The sequence below is a fragment of the Phoenix dactylifera genome, chromosome 14 (assembly GCF_051530095.1).
Source record: "Phoenix dactylifera cultivar Ajwa chromosome 14, Ajwa_hap1_PhDact_Kaust_v1.1, whole genome shotgun sequence".
Lineage (NCBI taxonomy): Eukaryota > Viridiplantae > Streptophyta > Magnoliopsida > Arecales > Arecaceae > Phoenix > Phoenix dactylifera.
The window spans coordinates 22,807,036-22,828,159 of NC_143203.1; the positions used below are offsets into that span (position 1 = coordinate 22,807,036).

The window sequence follows — 21,124 nt, forward strand, 5'->3', positions numbered from 1 at the left end:
CAGCAGAACTGGATATGAAAAAAAAAATCTCTTAAATATCTTGACTGTGATTACAAGCATTAACTGTTCTATTATACTTAATCTCAATCGAATATAAAGTATTAGGAATTTTTATTCTGCTTTTTAATGCACGAGGATCAATCATCAAAGAGTAGGAAAGAAGATACGAAGATGGAATAAATTTTGCCTCGACAACCATTAACATTTAGAAGCATTCCTACAAACATTTTGATTGCATTATGTAGGAGATTAATAGGAGCTACCAACGACAAAGATCTAAATAAAAGCATTAGAACAAAAACTGTTACCGCAAGATCCGAACCGAGGTTGGAGAGCAGCTCGGACGACCTTGGGGTCGACTGGAGGCGAGATGCACAGCTAGGTTAAGGCATCGGGCATTGGTCTCCTTCGAGGATGACCTACAAGAAGTTTGCTTACCAGAGAGTTTCCAGCGGAGGACTCTCCGATACTTAAGTCATAATATAGTGGCAACAATATGGAAGAGAGAAGCCTCAACAGAGGGTGGTTCTTTGTGAATAATATTGCATGTGTGTTCTTGTATACCAAAGGTACTCCGGGTCGCTCCTTCATATAAGCAGCCTGTTTTGTCGTTACTTGGGCCAATATGGCAGGCACTGATGGCCGGGTGGTACCCCGTAGTACCGCAGCGGCGCAGGAGTTAGTCTGCGTGGGCGGCATGCAGCGCTAGTCGGGTGCAGACTATGGTACTACCATGACTGCGGGCTGCCAGAGTTGTCGATTGTGAGGGTCGTTAGTCCATGTCAGCATGTGCTGGTTTTTCACCTCGGCTGATTGGCTTCTCGGCGAGGGCCGAAGTCGTTCACCTCAATTTAGGCCCGAGGTTAAGAATGTCGGTCTGGCCCGAGGTCGAAGTATTCAATATTTTTTCGTCACTTGCCCTCCGCCCCCACTTCTGAGGCCAGACTGCATTCCAATTCAGGTGACAGAAGTCGAGTCGTCACCTTGATCAAGGGCGAAAACTTGGTCAGGGGCATTAAATGTATCGATTGGTCTTTTTGAACATCATCTTATCCAGGGGGATGCCTTCGTTGTCTTGGATCTTCGCCTTAACGTCGAAGATCATGTCTGAGGACTCGACTTTCAGTGTGATGGTTTTGTCAGCAAAAGTCTTCATGAAGATCTGCATTTTGCGAGATTGAATTGGGAGTTCTTCTTTTCAACTGAACGAAGTTGGGTACCTCGACAGTGGAGGAGGCGAGGGTGGCGGAGGCAAGGATTGAAGTCCCGCCTTTCTATCTTTTTACTTATATTTCTTCTTGCTTGGGTAAACCAAGCTTAATGTACTTTTCTTTTTGTTCGGCTTCTACTAAGTTCAGTGTAAAATTCGAAACTAATAAAAGTATAAAATTTGTCAAAGTACCTGACTTCAATTTTTGTTTTTGTTGCTTGTTTTTGTTGCTTGAGTTCAGGTCATCGCTCCAAGCTTTGACCTTCTCTTGTAGCTCTTTTTGATCAGCTTCTACCGAGGTCAATGTATATACTAAAAGATAATGAAAAGTAAAGAATTTTTCAAAGTATTTGACTTTGGCCTTTACTTGTGCTGTTCATCTCTTGGTTTGAGTTTAGGTCGTTGTGCGGATCTCTTCCCCTTGTGTTTAATTTCATCCAGGAAGGAGCAGTAAGGAGCTTCGGTCTATCTCAGGCTCCTTGGTCGATCTTTTCGAAGTTCGATTTCGGAGGGATTTGGAGTGAACTCGGCTTGTTCATCTCTTGATTATGGTCCCCGAGGAATTTTGAGCGGTCTCGGCCTTGAGTAGGTCCCAGGTCGGCCCAGAGTTTTTCTTTTCATCTCTAGACTATGATCCTAGAGGCATCTCCTAGAGAAATTCTGAGTGGGATCGGTCTTATTCATCTCTGGACTATAGTCCCTGTCTCTAGATTATGGTCCCAGAAAAATTTCGAGTGGACTCGATCTTGAGGAAGTCATAGGTTGGCCCGGGGTGTCTCTTTTTATCTCTGGACTACAGTCCCAGAGGCATTTCTGGACTATGATCCTAGAGAAATTCCGAATGGGCTTGGCCTTGAGAAGGTCCCAGGTTAGCCCGGGATATCTTCTTTCGTCTGTGAACTATGGTCCCGGAGGCATCTCTAAACTATGACCCTAGAGAAATTTCAAGTGGGCTCAATCTTGAGGAGATCCCAAGTCAGTCCCTGGGGTGTCGCCTTTATTGATCATCTTTGGACTATAATCCTAAAGGCATCTCTAGACTATGGTCCCAGAGGAATTTCGAGTGGGCTCGATCTTGAGAAAGTCTCAGGTCGGCCCAGGGTATCTCTTTTTATCTTTGGACTATGGTTTTAGAGGTATCTCTGGACAATGGACCCAGAAGAATGCCAAGTGGGCTTGGTCTTAAGGAGGTCTCAGGTTGGTCCTCGGGGTGTCTTCTTTGTCGGTGATCTCTGGAGTTTTCGCTCTCAAAGGAATTTCGAGTGAGCTCGATTTAAGGAGGCCCCCGACATCCCCGGGTTGTCTCCTTTATTGGAGCCCAAGCATCCCTGGGGTGTCCCAAGTCGAATACGGTTGCCATAGTTGTCTGATTCGAAAAGCAAATACAACAAGAGGATTTTTATTAAAAATAAATCTAGGCTACAATAAGTCCATTAAAAATAACTCAATTTCTTCCTTCGTTAGATGTCAATGTAGTTAGGGTTGAACCCTTTCTTTAGCGACAATCTGTTCCTGTGGAATCCGAATCGAGGTCAAAGAGCAGCTCAGATGACTTTTGGGTCGACTGGAGACAAGCTGAGCATGCTAGTCAAGGCATCGGGTGCTGGTCTTCTTTGGGGATGGCCTACAAGAAGTCCGCTTGCCGAAGAGTTCTTGGTGGAGGATCCTCTAATGTTTAAGTCAGAATAGAGTAGCAATAGTATAAAAGAGAGAGCTTTAGTAGACGATGCTCCTCTATGAATAACATTGCACGTGTGTTTTTGCGTACTTGAGGTTTTCCAAGCTGCCACTTTATATAGGAGAGCTTGTTATGTCGTTATCTGGGCCAACGTGGCATGCACTGATAGCCACGTAATGGTCGATAGTACGACAACGGCGTGGAAGTCAATCCATGTGGGCAACATGTAGCACTTGTCGAGCGTAGACTATGGTGCTACCATGACTGTGGGCTGCTAGGCGTGTCGGTTGTTAGGGTCACCAGCCCTTGTCGCTATATGGTGATTGTTCTTCTCGACTGATTGGCTTTTCAGGTGGGGCCGAAATCGTTCACCTCGATTTAGGTCCGAGATCAAGGAGGTCGGTCTGGCTCGAGGTCGAGGTGTCCATAATTTCTCCCATCAAAAACTTTAATTGCATTATGCAGGAGATCAACAGTATATAAATTATTAATAAAGCATACCTGAAATTCTGAAGGTCCAAGAATAACTAGAGGTTTTCTCACTAACATCCTCTACTATCTCGTTTGGACAAGATTAAATTAAGATTTGTTTTGTTCGCAGAAAGAATTTGTGCTCACTGAAATATTTTTTTTAGAAAGACGATTCCTAGAAATATGATGCTTGAAAAAAATAATTTTGGCATGTTTGATTGATCATGTAGTGGCACGTTATAGATTCGTTTATATTTGGTTGAGCATCCACTTTCTGAAAAAATTGTATGAAATACCTATTATACTTTTAATAAAGAAAAATGTCTCATCCATGAATTTTGGTGGCTTAATGGTACTTTTGAAAAAAAAAAGGATCCTAATTTTCAATCAGTGGGAAAGTAGCTTTTCCATATCCTTTGTAGGATTTTCTTTTCTATAAAATATGAAAATCTCATTTTTATAGCAATGCTATTTTTTCATCTCTCTTCTTTGAAAACTCTAACTAAACAAGAAGTATTTCTTTGTTTCTCTATTGATCACACTTTTTCTCCCTATTTTTCCGCAAACTAAACGAGTCAGAGATACGAACCAGCTAAAATATATATGGATAGCAAGTGTCGCTGGCCAATGAACATGGACTCGTTGGAGCTGACCATGGAAGCATTTCATAGCTTAAACCTAACCCTATTCACATCCGGAAGGAAAAGAAATTTTAAGCTTTGGATCGGATCGGGTATACCTCACAATGAGTTCGGATCCTCTACCCCGCATGCTATGCACACCAGGTAGCTTTGCATACAGGTTGGGTTGGATACATGTTCGGTTAAAAACTATCAATTTGAACCTAATCTATTTATTAATCATTTTTACCTCAACCCAACCTTTAACAAATGGAATCAAGTTAAACAAGTTAAGTATTGCCACCCTTGCCTACATATTTGGACGGATTGCGTGGTGGAAGATAGCCATCATTTATTCTATAGAGACAGTTGTATGTTATATACACATGAATACTGATTACTTTGTTTGTTATGTTATAATGGAAGGCAAAAACTATAGATTCAATAGAATGATGTACGTTAATGGTATCACCCATTGCTTGTCAAGAACGGATAAAAGAAAAAAAACAGTTTTGAATGCATATTATGATCACCACTAATCTTGATATATATTGAGCTTGTTCTCCTCTCATCCATGTTAATCTTGATATTGTTGTTATGTCTCATGCCTTTGCTTCAGGCAAGCAGGCATCAAGACTCTATGAGAAAGTTCTATCTTTTCAGATGGATACTACTATGGCAAGTTGACAATTTTTACCCTCTTATCAAAGGTAGAGCATCCCTTCCGCATAAAGAGACATCTTGCTGTCATAAGCTGCTGGTTATGCCCTTTTTAAGAAAAATCCAAAATGAATTGATTTTCTATTTATTGAATTGAATAATTTGATGGAGAAGAAAATAGATAACAGGGATATGTAGATGTTTTTGCTGCAATAAAAATAAATGGGAGATGAATAGAATCAAAAGATTATAGTATCACATGGCTTTATATATGCACTCAAAATCTATTATGTGTATATCAGAAAAATGTATCTATATATCATGAAGTATTAGTTTTGCAAAGATAAACAAAATAAATACCTAGTTGCACTTCAAAGTTCAAAAATCTTCTAATTTGTAAAAGTCATATTTGATTGGTGTAACAAATTGTTTAGTAGAACTAGATCCAATTAATAATCGGTCCAATTTATATCTAAACATATCAATAATTTGGACTTGCTATTAATTATGCACTAAGTGAACCCAAATAGCAAAAAAAAAAAAAACATCAATATGTGAAACTAGCTGATAAATCTTATTGGTTATAACTTATAACCTAATAGATAAGAAACTACAATAGATATACATGGATGAAAGGATTCTCCATGTGCATTGCACATGAAATCTACTAGTCGAGTAGTGTAAAAAAATCAATAATACTACATCATTGTGGGGCAACTAGGGTGCAAATACACACAGGTCTTAAAGATTCCAAAATTTATCGATCATCTACAGAGATTTTGAAGCAATCAGTGGATAATCCAATGGTGCAAATGTACGCCTGAACACTGCATAGCCCATCAAAACCATCGACCATAGCCTTGTAGCTCTCCAAGCCAGTCTGCTCCACCAGCGGATAACCATCGGGAGCAATGGTGGACACAGCTATTCTACATTCTTCATGAAGGCGATGGCTGCCAAAATGTGCCAGCTCGGTGATTTCTATGTTTTGTTCCCAAGCCACACTTCCACACTGGCAAAATCCAAGGAAAGCAGCATCCCATGCAACTTCGGTTTGGTTTACACCTCGGTAGAAGTGAGAAAAACTACGGAGCTTTTAAGGTAATTGGTGGAGTAGAGTGAGGACCCTGGAGACCAAGGAAAGGTCTTTTCTTCTGTCCTCATGCCCCGGGACTGGGCATGAGAAAGAGAGCTCGGGAAGTAGCCAAGAAGGTTCCCCTCCGGACCCCTCAAATCAGGTAGTTGTCACTGTCGTTTGTAAGGACAGAAAGCTTTTAAAATTTAGTGGTTGATCTGGGGATATCAGCCCACGAGATTCATCATGTATAAATAATGACCGTCGTCACATAAATTACAGGGTTGTTGTTGTGTTGACATAATTATTAATTTTAATATCAGTATCATCATTTTTTTATAATAGATTTAGCTATGATTTTATTATAATTAAAGTTATTTTATTCGACAATGATGCACTCGTAATTATTATTTTATTCAAAAACCAATCTACTCCATCATGGTTAGTTGCTGAAACTATGAAAAATAAAACTTAGAATAAAATTTAGAGAACATGATGCACTCTAAGTGGTTACTAAGCTAAATATGCTCATGGTTGAGATCCGAGGTAATCAAATATTGGGGGATGCTGGATTGTTCGTAAGTGCCAATGAGTATCTGTTGGCAATAAATTTGAAGCAGAAATAAAACTAAACTATTCTACTTCAATAAATAATAGGCAGTAATAGGCTAAAATAAAAAATTAAAAGTAAAAGTAGGAAAAATGGAACCCGAGATGCTGAGGCGTGGTATGTTGGTCACTTTCCTTGAAGTAGATTTCGCCGCCTTACAGTGCACTAGGCTTGGATGGCGTTCTACTCCTGAGATACAACAGCCTCTCGTTCCTTCTGCCTCGATGATTTGCACGGATCAAAGAAGGCTTTGAACCCAGAATCAATATGCTTCAAGCCCGTTAAACAATTTTGAAAGAAATATTTTAACTGGTGGAAGAGAGAGTAGAGAATGAAAAGGAATTTGGAAACCTTTGCTTTTGTCTACAGAATTGTGTTTCTCTAATCTGTAGAGGCCTTCTATTTATAGGCTTTTAACAGACGTTTGGCTGTGGGCGCGTCTTTTACGTGAGGTAGCGTGGATGGGTGCGTCCCGCAAGAGAGCGTCCGTGCCTTTTGCACGGTCGTAAAAGCAGACGGGCGCGTCCCGTGCCTTTTGCACGGTCGTAAAAGCAGACGAGTAGACGGGCGCGTCTGTCTCCGCGCGTCTCCCTTTTGCACGGTCGTAAAAGCATCCTTGCTTTTACGTTCGTGCAGCAGCGTCTTCCCTTTGAAGCTTTGCACGGTCGTAAAAGCATGTGGGAAGGATGGGGTGACACAAAAAAACAGTGGAAAGAAGGACACGAACCCATAATCTTGTGAGTACAAAACCCACAAACAAACCAACCATACCACCAAAGAATTGTAATAATATAAAACATTTAATCATTAATAAATACAACAATCCCCCACCTGATTAAAATGTTTTTTTTTTTTTTTTAAGATTTTATAAAAATAGTCATACCGGGCTTTTATGTCACGACTTCAATAAAGGTAGCTTGCGGCTTTGAACCTTTACCTAGTGAAAGTATACTTCCATCTGAAAGGAATAGTGGTAGCTAAAAAACTTTGAACCAAATCCTTTAGTTCAAATTTCCATATACTTCACTCATGACAAATGCAAATACTGGGTTCATCATAGGTGGTGCTTTTTGGCCTCATGCACCAATATCTCAGTTTCATGAGCGCTCTAGGGGTTAAACCCTTATCCCCATAGACTGCGGCCACACAGTCACACTCACATAGGTGAATCCTCCAAGGGTGCTCGCAGCATAGCACCTTGTCATAGACTCGGACTCATTCAGAGTTTTAAACTCTTCCGTATACCTCTGCTATATTTAGCACTCACATCATAGGGAGAGACCAAATGACATAAAGTCATTTTAATAATAGTGCTAACTAATCATTAAACAACTTGTTTTTCCCGTTGAACCTTTCGTCTTGGGATCTCCAGTCAGAATAGGTTGGGTTGCCATTGTCAATGATTCTTTATGGGTTTCAGTCCCATCCCCCTTGATGTTTCTATGACTTTGCTTCTAGCTAGTCCTTTAGTCAAAGGATCTGCTAGGTTACCTTCAGATCTAACAAATTCCAAAGTCACGATACCATTTTTAATTAGGTATCTAATTGTCTTATGTCTCACACTAATGTGTCTTCTGTTTCTTTTGTTATATTCAGTATTTCTACAAGTATTAATTGCAGCTTCATTGTCACATAACAAAGAGATAGCAGGTATAGGCTTTTCCATAATAGGAATTTCTGACATAAGATTCTTAAACCATTCTGCTTCTTGAGATGCAGAATCTAAGGCTACAATCTCAGCCTCCATAGTGGATCTGGTGATCACAGTTTGTTTGGATGATCTCCAAGCAACAGCTGCACCACCCAACATGAATATGTATCCACTAGTTCCTTTTCGGTTCATTGAATCAGTGATCCAACTAGCATCACTGTATCCTTCAAGTACAGTGGGAAATCTTGAGTAATGTAAACCATAAGACATGGTACCTCTCAAGTATCTAAGTACTCTGTCCAGTGCTTCCCAGTGACTAAGACTAGGGCAACTATTAAACCTACTGAGCTTTCCTATAGCATAGGAAATGTCAGGTCTACTTGTATTTGCAATATACATCAGTGTCCCAATAATCTGAGCATATTTTTCTTGGGCTACTGGATCACCTTTGTTGCACTTCAAGTTTAAACCATGCTCATAAGGTGTACTCACTGGTTTACAGTTATACTTATCAAATTTCTTCAAAATTTTCTCAATATATTGTGATTGATCAAAGATTATACCATTAGGTATTCTGGTAATTCTGTTACCAAGAATTACCTTTGCCTGACCTAAATCTTTCATATCAAAATTATTAGATAAAAAATTCTTGATATCAGTTACAATATTTATATCAGTACCAAAAATTAAGATATCATCAACATATAAACATAAGATAACACATGAATCATTTTCTAACTTAGAATATAAGCATTTATCAGATTCATTTACTTTAAAGCCATAAGAAACAATTATTTCATCAAATTTTCTATGCCATTGCTTAGGAGCTTGTTTTAAACCATAGAGGGATTTGACTAACCTACAAACTTTTCTTTCCTGTCCTTGAGCCACATATCCCTCTGGCTGATCCATATAGATCTCTTCCTCTAAATCACCATGAAGGAAGGCAGTCTTTACATCCATTTGATGAATTATCAAATTATGGATTGAAGCCAGTGCAATTAAAGTACGAATTGTGGTTATCCTAGTCACAGGAGAATATGTATCAAAGTAGTCAATACCCTCTTTCTGAGAAAAGCCCTTAGCAACTAATCTTGCTTTATATTTTTCAATAGAACCATTAGGTCTTAATTTCTTCTTAAATATCCATTTACAACCTATAGCCTTACTACCAGGTGGTAAATCAGTTAGAAACCATGTTTCATTAGTCATAAGTGAATTCATTTCACTATTAATAGCTTCCTTCCAAAACATAGAATCTAATGAGTTCATGGCATCTTTATATGTTTTAGGATCATCTTCAACCATAAAGGTATAAAAATCAGATCCAAAATCTTTCTTTTTCCTAATTCTTTTGCTTCTACCAAGTTCATTAACATCAATAAGTTCATTTTCATTTTCATTAGAAGGTGAACTACAAGATGCATTATTAGATCTATCTATTATATGCTTTTCTATTTTATTTCTAAAAGGAAAGACGTCTTCAAAGAAAGAAGCATCTTTAGATTCAATTATAGTATTCTTGTCTATGCCATTAATATCAGAACTAATGACTAAGAATCTATAAGTAGCACTATTAAGAGAATAACCAAGAAATATAGCATCAAAAGTATTAGGTCCTAATTTTCTTTTCTTAATTAAAGGAATATTAACCTTAGCCAAACAACCCCAAACTTTTAGGAAGCTTAGGTTAGGTTTTCTTCCTTTCCAAAGTTCATAAGGAGATTCATTAGAACCTTTAAATGGAACTCTATTAAGCAAGAAACATGCAGTAAGCACTGCTTCCCCCCACCAAACCTCAGGTAAACCCGAGTTGGCTAGCAAAGATCTTACCATATCTTGCAAAGTCCTATTTTTCCTTTCAGCCACTCCATTAGACTGAGGTGAATAGGGAGGTGTTACTTCATGTAGAATTCCATTAACTCTACAGAATTCATTCAAGTCATTAGAGGTGTATTCTCCTCCTCTATCTGACCTGAGAATCTTTATTCTCTTGTCAAGTTGATTTTCTACTAAAGATTTATAAGACTTAAATATCTCAATTACTTCATCTTTAGTTTTCATCAAATAAACTTGACAATACTTAGAATAATCATCTATGAAGGTTATGAAATACCTTCTTCCCCCTTTAGTCAAAGTTCCATTTAGTTCACATACATCCGAATGAATTAATTCTAATAAGGTGGAATTTCTATTTACCATTTTAAATGGTTTTCTAGGTTGCTTAGACTGAACACAAATTAGACACTTTTCTTTTTCATCTAATGAAACATTAGGTAATAAACCAGAACTAATCATTCTTTTAATAGTATTATTATTCACATGTCCTAATCTAGCATGCCAAAGAAATGAAGAACATACTGAAAGAATAACTTTATTATTACTATAAGAAGGAATATCCAAAGGTACATCATTCATTTTATTAATTACATATAAGCCATCACACTCATAGCCTTTGCCTACAAATGTTCCATTCTTTGTTATAATCACTTTCTTAGACTGAAATAACAAAGAATAGCCACTCCTTATCAGAAGAGATCCACTGATCAGATTCCTCCTTCCTTCGGGTACATGGTACACATTAAATAGAGGAAGTACATTCCCAGATGTAAGCCTTAGAAGTACTTTCCCAGTTCCAAGTACTCGTGCCGAGGTGGAATTTCCCATAGTCACTGTTAGGCCGCTCCGGACCTGATAAACAGTAAAAAGGGTACGATCAGTACACATATGAACATTCGCACCTGTATCCACTAACCAATCGGTAGAATGAATTGCCAAATTTAACTCTGGACTTAAAGTTACATACCGATCATCAGTACTAGTAGGACCAGTACTGGATAGCACCATGTTGGTTTGTGGATTGGCAGGTTGAGGAGGTGCATGTTCATAGTTCTGATACTTCTTCTTCTTTATCCGGCATACTCGTGCTATATGACCGGATTTTCCACAATTGTAGCAAATCGGCCTCCGATCATTCTTATTGATTTGGTGTTTTGGCTTCATGGATTTTCCTTTGTTCTTAGGTCCACCCTTTTCAAATTTGGAGTTTTTGAACCTATAGGTTTTATTCTGGCCTTCTACAAAATTCACCTTAGTTAGAAACTCAGGGTTCATAATTTGCTCATTGTCTTTTTCAAGATGTTGCTCTTGGATCCTAATGGCAGATAGTAGGGTTTTCATGCTCATTTCTTCGGTCTTATGTTTTAGAGACAACCCAAATTCTTTCCAAGAAGGTGGAAGCTTGTCAATGGTACAAGCAACTTGAAGGCTCTCAGTTATACCCATTCCTCTTAAGCCTAATTCATGATAAATCACTGTTAGCTCATGGGCTTGGTCAACTATGGGCTTTGTGTCTACCATCTTATAAGACAAAAATTGACTAGCAGTATATTTGTCCATTCCGGCATCTTGGATACCATATTTTTTATTAAGATCATCCCAAATCTCCTTAGAGGTTTTCAAAGTGCAATAGACATCAAAGAGGGGATCAGAAAGATAGGACAAAATCCTACCCCTACACAGGTAGTCTTTCTTCCTAAATTCCTCTAAATTACAAGTCCTAGCCGGTTCATTCTCATCCTCATTTGGAGGAGAGTCAAAAATTATGGAAAATAATCCAAGCGTGGTTAAGAAGATTTCCATTTTCTCTCTCCAACGCTTAAAATTAGTTCCATTAAACTTTTCAGGAGGAACCGGGTCACTTGCATTGGCCATTGGGGTAACTCTAATTACTAGCCTATTATACGTAGAAATCTACTTCAAGATTGTTGGCAATAAATTTGAAGCAGAAATAAAACTAAACTATTCTACTTCAATAAATAATAGGCAGTAATAGGCTAAAATAAAAAATTAAAAGTAAAAGTAGGAAAAATGGAACCCGAGATGCTGAGGCGTGGTATGTTGGTCACTTTCCTTGAAGTAGATTTCGCCGCCTTACAGTGCACTAGGCTTGGATGGCGTTCTACTCCTGAGATACAACAGCCTCTCGTTCCTTCTGCCTCGATGATTTGCACGGATCAAAGAAGGCTTTGAACCCAGAATCAATATGCTTCAAGCCCGTTAAACAATTTTGAAAGAAATATTTTAACTGGTGGAAGAGAGAGTAGAGAATGAAAAGGAATTTGGAAACCTTTGCTTTTGTCTACAGAATTGTGTTTCTCTAATCTGTAGAGGCCTTCTATTTATAGGCTTTTAACAGACGTTTGGCTGTGGGCGCGTCTTTTACGTGAGGTAGCGTGGATGGGTGCGTCCCGCAAGAGAGCGTCCGTGCCTTTTGCACGGTCGTAAAAGCAGACGGGCGCGTCCCGTGCCTTTTGCACGGTCGTAAAAGCAGACGAGTAGACGGGCGCGTCTGTCTCCGCGCGTCTCCCTTTTGCACGGTCGTAAAAGCATCCTTGCTTTTACGTTCGTGCAGCAGCGTCTTCCCTTTGAAGCTTTGCACGGTCGTAAAAGCATGTGGGAAGGATGGGGTGACACAAAAAACCAGTGGAAAGAAGGACACGAACCCATAATCTTGTGAGTACAAAACCCACAAACAAACCAACCATACCACCAAAGAATTGTAATAATATAAAACATTTAATCATTAATAAATACAACAGTATCATCATGATAAGGTGGTAAATTAAGTTAATGCTCCCGAGATGCTAGATTAACAAAGCTTGACATTATATTTTCTAAAAATTAGGATGTAGGTAATGCAAATGAATGACTAATTATTGTATGGGAGCCATTAATTCATTACCTCTCCCCACTCAAGTTTTTTTGGACTTTCTACTCTTCCTAATCTCCATAAATTATAAAGCTAGCTCTTGAGATTGAATTCGTAAAGCTCACTACTTCATAGTCAATTTTTTTCCGAAAGTTAATGGTTAGATGGTGCTATAATGCCAACTTATCATTGGAATTGGTCTGTTGTAATTATGTTACCAACATGCATTAGTAAGTAGTTGTAGAGATAGCATAAGTGCATGTGCGAAATATATCTAAGTTACGTGAGGATGAAGATGTTGCATTTGGCTTGCAAATTTAGAAAATCATATATTGGAACTATACGTTTCTATTGTGAACTCAATTGCATTAGCAGCAAGCTCTTAAACCCTAATTGTTTCAAGCTTTTAAGAAAGTCAATTAATATGATATCCTGCATTAAATAACATATTGTTAAATCCCCCTCTCTAGAATTAAAATGAACAAGTTGGATTAGGTAAATATAGATTCAACTCATACATCTACAGCAGCCCAAACTCGTGAACAGGTAGGTTTATGATGGAAATCTGCTGACCATTGGTTAGAAATAGATTCAATATAATTCAATCCAACACCGTCATATTCGCCCAAACCTAGTTAAATCCCGAAAAATAAACTTAGAAATTTCAAGCAACGATCCATAGTTCCAGATCCCATTAAACTAGTTTTTTGGAAAATGAATTTAAAATCAATTACAAAACATTGTTTTATTCCTGTTTGATCTAAACTAGTGCGAAACCACTTGCCACCTTAAAGCAATCCTTGCAGTAACAAAAGCACATTAGATGGTTCTCGAAAGCTCATCAAGCCATCTAATATAATGATATATGTTGGCCACTGGATAAATCGTGATTCATGATGTGCTCCATTATAGAAAGATCTGTATCCATGTTCGATCACCTGCTGCACATATGTTGAATCTGCACAAATCTCAAAGCAGCGCACAGGGATCTACAGTTGGATCATCCACCAGCTCCTTCAAGATATGTGCAGCGAGATGGGAGGTGAAGTTTGGAGCGCTTTGAGAGCTGTGCGTTGGGTGATGGAAAGGTGGATACATCCCGAATCCGCTATGGAGATGCACGCCATCTTGCGCCTTCCAAGTCCAACTCCCGCCGTACTCTTTGCAACTTTCTCTTAAAAATAAAAAGAAAAATAACGCGTAATCTTTGTGCCTGTGGTACAAATCTTTTGGAACCAATGAAACAGAAAAGGACGGTATACGACTGGGGAGAACATCATGCCGCATTTTCTCCCAACGAAGCTTCCTCGAAGCTCACTGCCTCCACTTCCCTCCCCCTGCGCCTTCTTTAACCCTACCTCCTTCCAACCCTTCTCTCCCGTCTCTCTCTCGAAAGCCGAAAGCCAGAAGCCATGAAGATGATTAGTCTTCGGGCGGCCTTCTTCGGCTCTTCGAAGAAGAAATCCCGTTCGGTCTCCCGATCCGAGGCCTCCTCCTTCGGATCCAACGCCGCCTCCTCCTCCTCCGAAGACTCTCAGTGCACCCCAAAAACCGTCCTCCCCCGGTTACCCGGCTGCCACCTCGCCGCGCCGGCCGCGAAATCGGCGTCCTCGTCGTCGACGGACTATCCTTCGGCGGAGAGGGAGGGAGAGAAGAGGATCACGAGGCGGGAGCTGGAGGTGGTGCTGCGGCGGCTGGGTCCGGACCCGCCGACGGAGGAGGAGGTGGTGGCGATGCTCGCCGAGGCGGACCGCGCCGGCGACGGGAGCATCCGGCTGGAGGAGATCGTGGAGCTGGGGTCGGTCGTCGGACCCCCCGTCGTGCCGGAGCTCCGGGAAACGTTCGCCGTCTTCGACGCCGACGGAGACGGCAAGATCTCCGCCGAGGAGCTCCTCGCCATGTTCGTCACCCTCGGGGACGAGCAGTGTACTCTGGAGGATTGCCGCCGTATGATCGGGGTGGTCGATTCGGACGGTGATGGCTTCGTCTGCTTTCAGGATTTCGTTCGCATGATGGACGGCCAGAGATAGATTGTCGCACTAATCTCGGATCCGATCTAACCAAAATGGGCGGTGGTGGTGAATGGTTGCTGTTTTTCTGTGTCTCTCTTTGTTTGTCCCTTTCCTTCATCTTGTAATTAGAAAAAGAAAAGGATGGACCAAATCAGTCGTCATCATCCGTTGATGTAGCTAAGCATTAGTCAAAATCGATTGCTTGCGTCAATATTGGTATGATTGGGAAGGACGTTATCTCTTTTTTTTTTATTTCCTCAAGAGCAATTGGATGGTTTAATCAAACCTATCACTACTACACTAAGATTCCGTTTGGAAGAGCTGTTGCAGTAGAGTTTTTAAAAATAGAGTCTTTTGAAGTAGAGCTTTTATAAAAAGCTGTTTACTGTTTGGTAACTACATTTGTAAAGTGTTGTGCCAATTTAACATGTGTTTGGTAAACAAACTAATAAAGTATTTTGGTATAACAAAATAACTATAAAGGACATTGCATAGTATTATACAATAAAGTATAATAAAATATAATATATATTAATATATAAAAATATGATATTGTATAATATTACCGCAATATAAAATGATATTATTATAATATAGTAATATAATATTATATACTATAGCATAATAATTTAATATAATATTAAATTATTTAACATAACATATCAATGCATTATGACATAATATAATACAATAATAAAGATATAAAATATTATAATTATTAGTATAAATTAATTATTCATAATATAACAAATTTTCTAGCTATGTGATAAAACTAGTTAACCAATTATTAAAGGGACATTGATACCGAAAAGCAGGAGAAAAGAGGAAGAAAGAGAGAAGGAGAGAAGAGGAAGGAGAGGAAGAAGAAGAGAGAGAGAATTAGGCTTCGCACCTAACCCTAGCTCAAAACTTCACACCAAGGCTGAAAGAAGAGAATCACAAATTTTTATTCATAGTATAACCCTAAACGATGTACGATCCAACATATTTATAGATCCGGAAAATACAAAAACTCCTAAAATGACCCTAGTCACACAAAAGACCCACAAAATAACGAAATACTAAAATAAGCCCTAAAGGCTGTCAAATAACAAAATACCCTAATAAGCCAAAATAAAATAAAATCACTCCAACCATAATGAAACTGGCTGAACCATCCTCCTGCAGCGACTGTAGGCTCGAGTGATGGGCGATCTAGCACTAGTGTTCGCACCAGCTCCCTCCCGATGGGAAGAAGTCGACCTCGACAAACGTGGCTTGGTATAGCTCTGGTAATACTTCAATAGGTCCGGATCAATCCGTTGAAACTCCTCGTGCATGTTTCAAGTGGAGTCGGACTCTGGTCATCCTCGCCAACGAACCAAAAAGCGTTGGAGGCCTCCATCACTGGTAAAAATTGTTTGATCGTCTAAAATAGCATCAACGTGCTATTTTTTTGCTCGGTGGAGGGGTAAAGGAATCAAAGCTGGTATGGGATCAGTAATAGGGGAATCAACGGGCTCAGGGGAGGGCTCAGCAAAAGGGTCATCGGAGATTGTTGGTGGCCCCTTTTAAGCAACCAAATCTTCAACATTAAAAGTTGGGCTAATACCAAAATCAAATGGAAGGACAATGACATAGGCATTAGTGCCAACCCTATACAACATTCTGACTGGCCCGGCACTACGAGCCTGCAATTTCTTAATGGTTTCAGAAGAAAATCGTTCAGGTCGAATATGAATTATGACATAATTCCCAGTTTGAAATTCTTTGGCACGTATGTGGGAATCAACTTGCAGTTTATAGTGAGTATTACTTGCATGGATGCACTTGTGGATTTCTTGATGTAACTCATGAATGTATTGTACAAATGTATGTGCAGATTTAAAAAACCTAACATGTGGTGACATAGATAAAAGATTTAAAGGTTTCCTAGCTTTGTAACCATGCACGACCTGAAATAGACTCATGCCTATGGACCTATTGACTAAATTATTGTATGCAAAATATGCTACAGGAAGAACTAAATCCCAATTACGAGTGTGTTTGCCCACAAGGGCTCGTAAGAGGTTACCAAGACTTCGGTTCACCACTTCGGTCTGGCCGTCAGCTTGTGGATGGTAAGTAGTGAAAAATTTGAATTTTGTACCAACCATGTGCCACAAAGTTTTCTAGAAGTAACTCATGAAACGGACATCTTAGTCGGACACGACGGTGTTTGGAAAGCATAGAGTTTGACAATCTCATCAAAGAAGAGTTTGGCCACTTGGAGGCATCAAAAGTTTTTGAACAAAGGATAAAGTGGGCCATTTTTGAAAAATGGTCAACGATTACAATAATGGAATCGTGTTTTTTAAAGGTACGGAGAAGACCAAGCACGAAGTCCAAACTGATGTCATGCCTAGGACGATCTGATACCAGTAAAGGGGTATATAGGCTAGTGTTCTGTTTTCGGTGTTTGGCTAATTGGCAAGTCCGACATTAGCCAATGATTTTAGCAACGTCTCTTTTTAGGCTAGGCTAGAAGAATTGACATTCCACCTCTTCAATGGACTTATCCCGTCTGAAATACCCGGAAAGGCCACTTGCATGTACTTTTCACACCAAAAAATCTCTTACTGATGTCCGTGGGATATAAAGCTTTGCTGCCTTAAACAAATAACCATCTTGAAGATGAAACCCATCGATCGAAGGTCCTCGTCCATCAGCGAGGGCTTTGTAGAGTTCCCCAAAATTAGGGCAAGATAAGTAGTTCTCGATAAGTTTGTCGAAGCCCGTGATATTAACAGACATGGTTGAGAGGAGGGTCACTCGATGACTCAGTGCATTAGCAGCTGTGTTTGAGGCACTTGATGTGTATTTTAGGACAAAAGTGTATTCCTGGAGGAACTCAACCCATTTGGCATGCCTAGAGTTCAGTTTTTTTTGGAAATTAAGGTAGCGAAGAGCTTCATGATCAAAGTAGAGAATGAATTCATTAGGCAGCAGATAATGATGCCAATACCGGAGGGCCTAGACTACGGCATAGAATTTTTTGTTATAGGTAGAATATTTCTGTTTAGTCTCATTTACCTTTTTCACTAAAATATGCTATGAGATGGCATTCTTGACTGAGCACTTCACGTATACCAAGGCTAGATGCATCACACTCCACTTCAAAAGCTTTACTAAAGTCAGGCAGGTACATAACTGGCGCCTCAGTCATCTTCTTCTTGATGTCGCTAAATGCTTTAGCAGTAGCGCTAGTCCAATGAAAGTCGCCTTCTTGAGGCAATTAGTGACTGGGGACATAAATGTGCTAAACCCTATAATGAAACAGCGGTAGAAAGTAGCCAGCCCATAAAAACTGCGAACCTCACTGAAGGTTTTGGGCTTGGGCCACTCTACTATCACAGTGATCTTATCAAGGTCAGCAGACAAGCCCTCCGAGAAAATAATGTAACCCAAGAAGTTGACATGAGAAGTGAAGAATGAACACTTCTTGAGGTTGGCATACAAGTTTTCATTCCTCAGGGTTGTGCATACCTATCGCAAATGATCTAGGTGTTACTCCTTTGATTGACTGTATGTAGGTCTCTAGTAGATTCCTTGCCTTCCAAGCTTTTCTTCAGCCCTTTCGAGACCTTCCGTTCTTCTTTTTCCTTTTTCTTTCATTCTTCCATGATGGATCTATCAATGATCCTCCCCAATATAACAAATTCAAGATTAAATATTGTGACATTGAATTTAAAATATATTAATTAAAAATATTCGAAATATATTAAAGGATGGTTGAAAGATGTATATAACTACATTTTATTGGTCGATATCTTGAGATTTATTGATTTACATCATCCAAGAAAATTATTAGGCCACCGAGTTCTCTATATATCATGCTTGATACCAATATAAACCAAGAACTACCAATACAAACCAGGATCTCGACCAAATTGGAAGCCATGCTAAGGGGTCACTCATTCTTCATGAATTGGTTGATACTTTAGAGCTATGTCAGCAAATACTAAATGATTTTGTAATAAAAAAAACAGGTAATATCAAACTAATGCATTTTTGTGTTATATGTAGAAGCCATTAATTAATGTAGCCCAACAACTCTCATCCCAATTTTAATGCGTGTGGACCCTCAATTGAGGGTAGAAACTGCTAACCAATAATGTGAACTTCGGCCTGGTTGGTCGCAAACCTAACGCACGACCTCAAAGAGGTCTTGATACAAAGAGAAACACAAGTCCCAAATAGAAAAGATATCTGTTTTGATTTCTTTAAGAAATGCATGTCAATTAGATACATGCCATCTCGACTTCATGAATTTTTATTATAATTACATTTCAGACAAGATTCATACGTGGAACCTCCTACACATTAAATATGTCTTCAACCAGTAAGATCTAGCCCTGTTTGTCCATGAATTTGCATGAAATATTGATGTAGTTTCATAAGGAATTCGTTTTCAAGAGATCAACAAATCATGGCGAGATAAATCTATAAGGAGCCACCGTTTCATACAGTCTTCTACAGAGGGACGACGACGATGAAGATCTAAAGCAGTGTAGCTGCACTACGACATCGGAAATGCAAATTAAATGGTATAAAAATGAGACAAAGGCATAAATCTAATGCAATAATAGATTATTATTTTATTTTTTTTTATTTTATTTTTTTTTTTTTTGGGGGGGGGGGGGGGGGGGGGGGGGGGGAGGGAAGCAAATAGAATGATTTCTTTTCTTTTTCATATTGAATGTACATTGCATAAAGAACTAGTTTTAGAAAATTTCTCTCATAGCAAAAGCAACCATGGTGAGGTTATGAACAAGGATCTGATTGAGTAAAATAATATAATAAAACAAGATTTCTTTTTGCATGAATATCTTTCTAAAAATTTAAATTTGCATGAATACCCTCTTCAAATTTATATTTATTTATATGCCCTTATAAAATACTATTTTTGCACAAATACCTCTAATATAATGATTCTTCTAACACCGTTAATAAAAAAACTAAATTTATTTTAATTAAAAAATAAAATAAAATTTTGAAATTACTTTTTTATCTTCCGTCGCAATCGTCTTATAAATATTTCATTTTGCACATCTATCCATTACAAGTATTTTAGTCATTTTAATGTAAAATCGTTAAATTTTTAACCGCATTAGATGACGTGGGTACATATGCAAAAATAAGGATAAAAAAAAAAATAGCAAAATAAGTATTTTGCAAGGACATTCATGCAAATATCAATTTTAGAAGGATATTCATGAAAAAAAATTTATAAAAATTCACAATTACCCTCCTAGAATATCAAATGAATTAGATAGTTTACAATTCACATAACATTATGCCAAAATGAGTTAGCCAACATGCTTGGTGCACATTAAGTGACATATTGCTTCACTGACTAGAATTAGATGCATAAGTTAATTAGCACAAGATATAAGATACGTAAAATTATAATATTATCTATCTATTCCCACGGCGTCGCGGTCCCCAGTTGGGTACGGGCTGGTGTGTTACGCGCTAGCCACAGGAAAATTAGCTTTCTATACAGCAGACTTGATTGTATTGGCCCAGATCGTACGGATCGGATGTCTTCTGGCATTGAGACCATCACCGTGGGGCGCCATGATGCAAACATGGAAACAGCTTTTTTTTTTTTTTCCGTGTGCCGCAGCGAACACCTTTATTGAGAGATTCTTTCTTTTCGGCATTATTTAATGCACATGGAAAACGCTTTTTTCTGTGGGCTGCAGTGAACGCCTTTATTTGGAGATTCTTTCTTTCTGGTAATATTTACTGATAAAAAAAAAATCTAGAGAACTCTGTGACCTAAAAGAGTGGCAACCAAATGGTATCACTTTTACGAATAAAAATCATGTTCTCCGGTGAACATTTTGAAGGAGAAACCCAAAAATGGAGGACTTCTCCTACTAATAGAATCTTTGTAATTAAAAAAAATTACAAAAAAAATTGCATGCAGCATCCTCTTTCTTCCTCGTCGAGTTTTTTCATTTCTCTTCCTTCTCGTCAAACCATCTCATCCATCTGATTTATTAAGTATGTATCATCTGACCATGTATTGTGTAATGTGAAGATATCATTTTAGGACCTTTGCATTGTACTGTATTATCATAAAAATTATTTATCGATTTATCTAGAGCCATATATTGATTTGTTAGATAACTAATTTTCTTGATATGTACCACCTACAGTGTGTATCGGTAAAAAGCATATTTTAAAAATAAAAAAGAAAAAAAATACCATGTGTGATTTTTCTTTTGTAATTTTTTAATCATTCATTGGCACGAAAAGTTTCAATTTTTTTTTAAAAGATATGGTAAAATAGAGGGTCAGGTTTTTTCTTTTTCTTTTTTTTTCTTTGGTATCTGGCCCCATATAATTTTTGTTCTAATTTTATATCATTAGACGACGACAAGAATAGAAGGACAACGG

The 21,124-nt window shown here is 38.6% G+C and overlaps 1 protein-coding gene across 1 annotated transcript; it reads left to right on the forward strand.

Annotated features, from left to right (window-relative positions):
• Positions 1–13,900: 13,900 nt before the first annotated feature.
• LOC103705076 (putative calcium-binding protein CML35) lies at positions 13,901–14,909 on the forward strand. The gene has a single exon (XM_008788673.4). The coding sequence runs from the start codon at positions 14,099–14,101 to the stop codon at positions 14,714–14,716; it is 618 nt and encodes a 205-aa protein (XP_008786895.2). The 5' UTR covers positions 13,901–14,098; the 3' UTR covers positions 14,717–14,909.
• The last annotated feature ends 6,215 nt before the right edge of the window (positions 14,910–21,124 follow it).

Bases quoted from the DNA above. Each gene is read 5' to 3' on its own strand.
- LOC103705076 (XM_008788673.4), top strand. From the start codon at position 14,099: ATGAAGATGATTAGTCTTCGGGCGGCCTTCTTCGGCTCTTCGAAGAAG.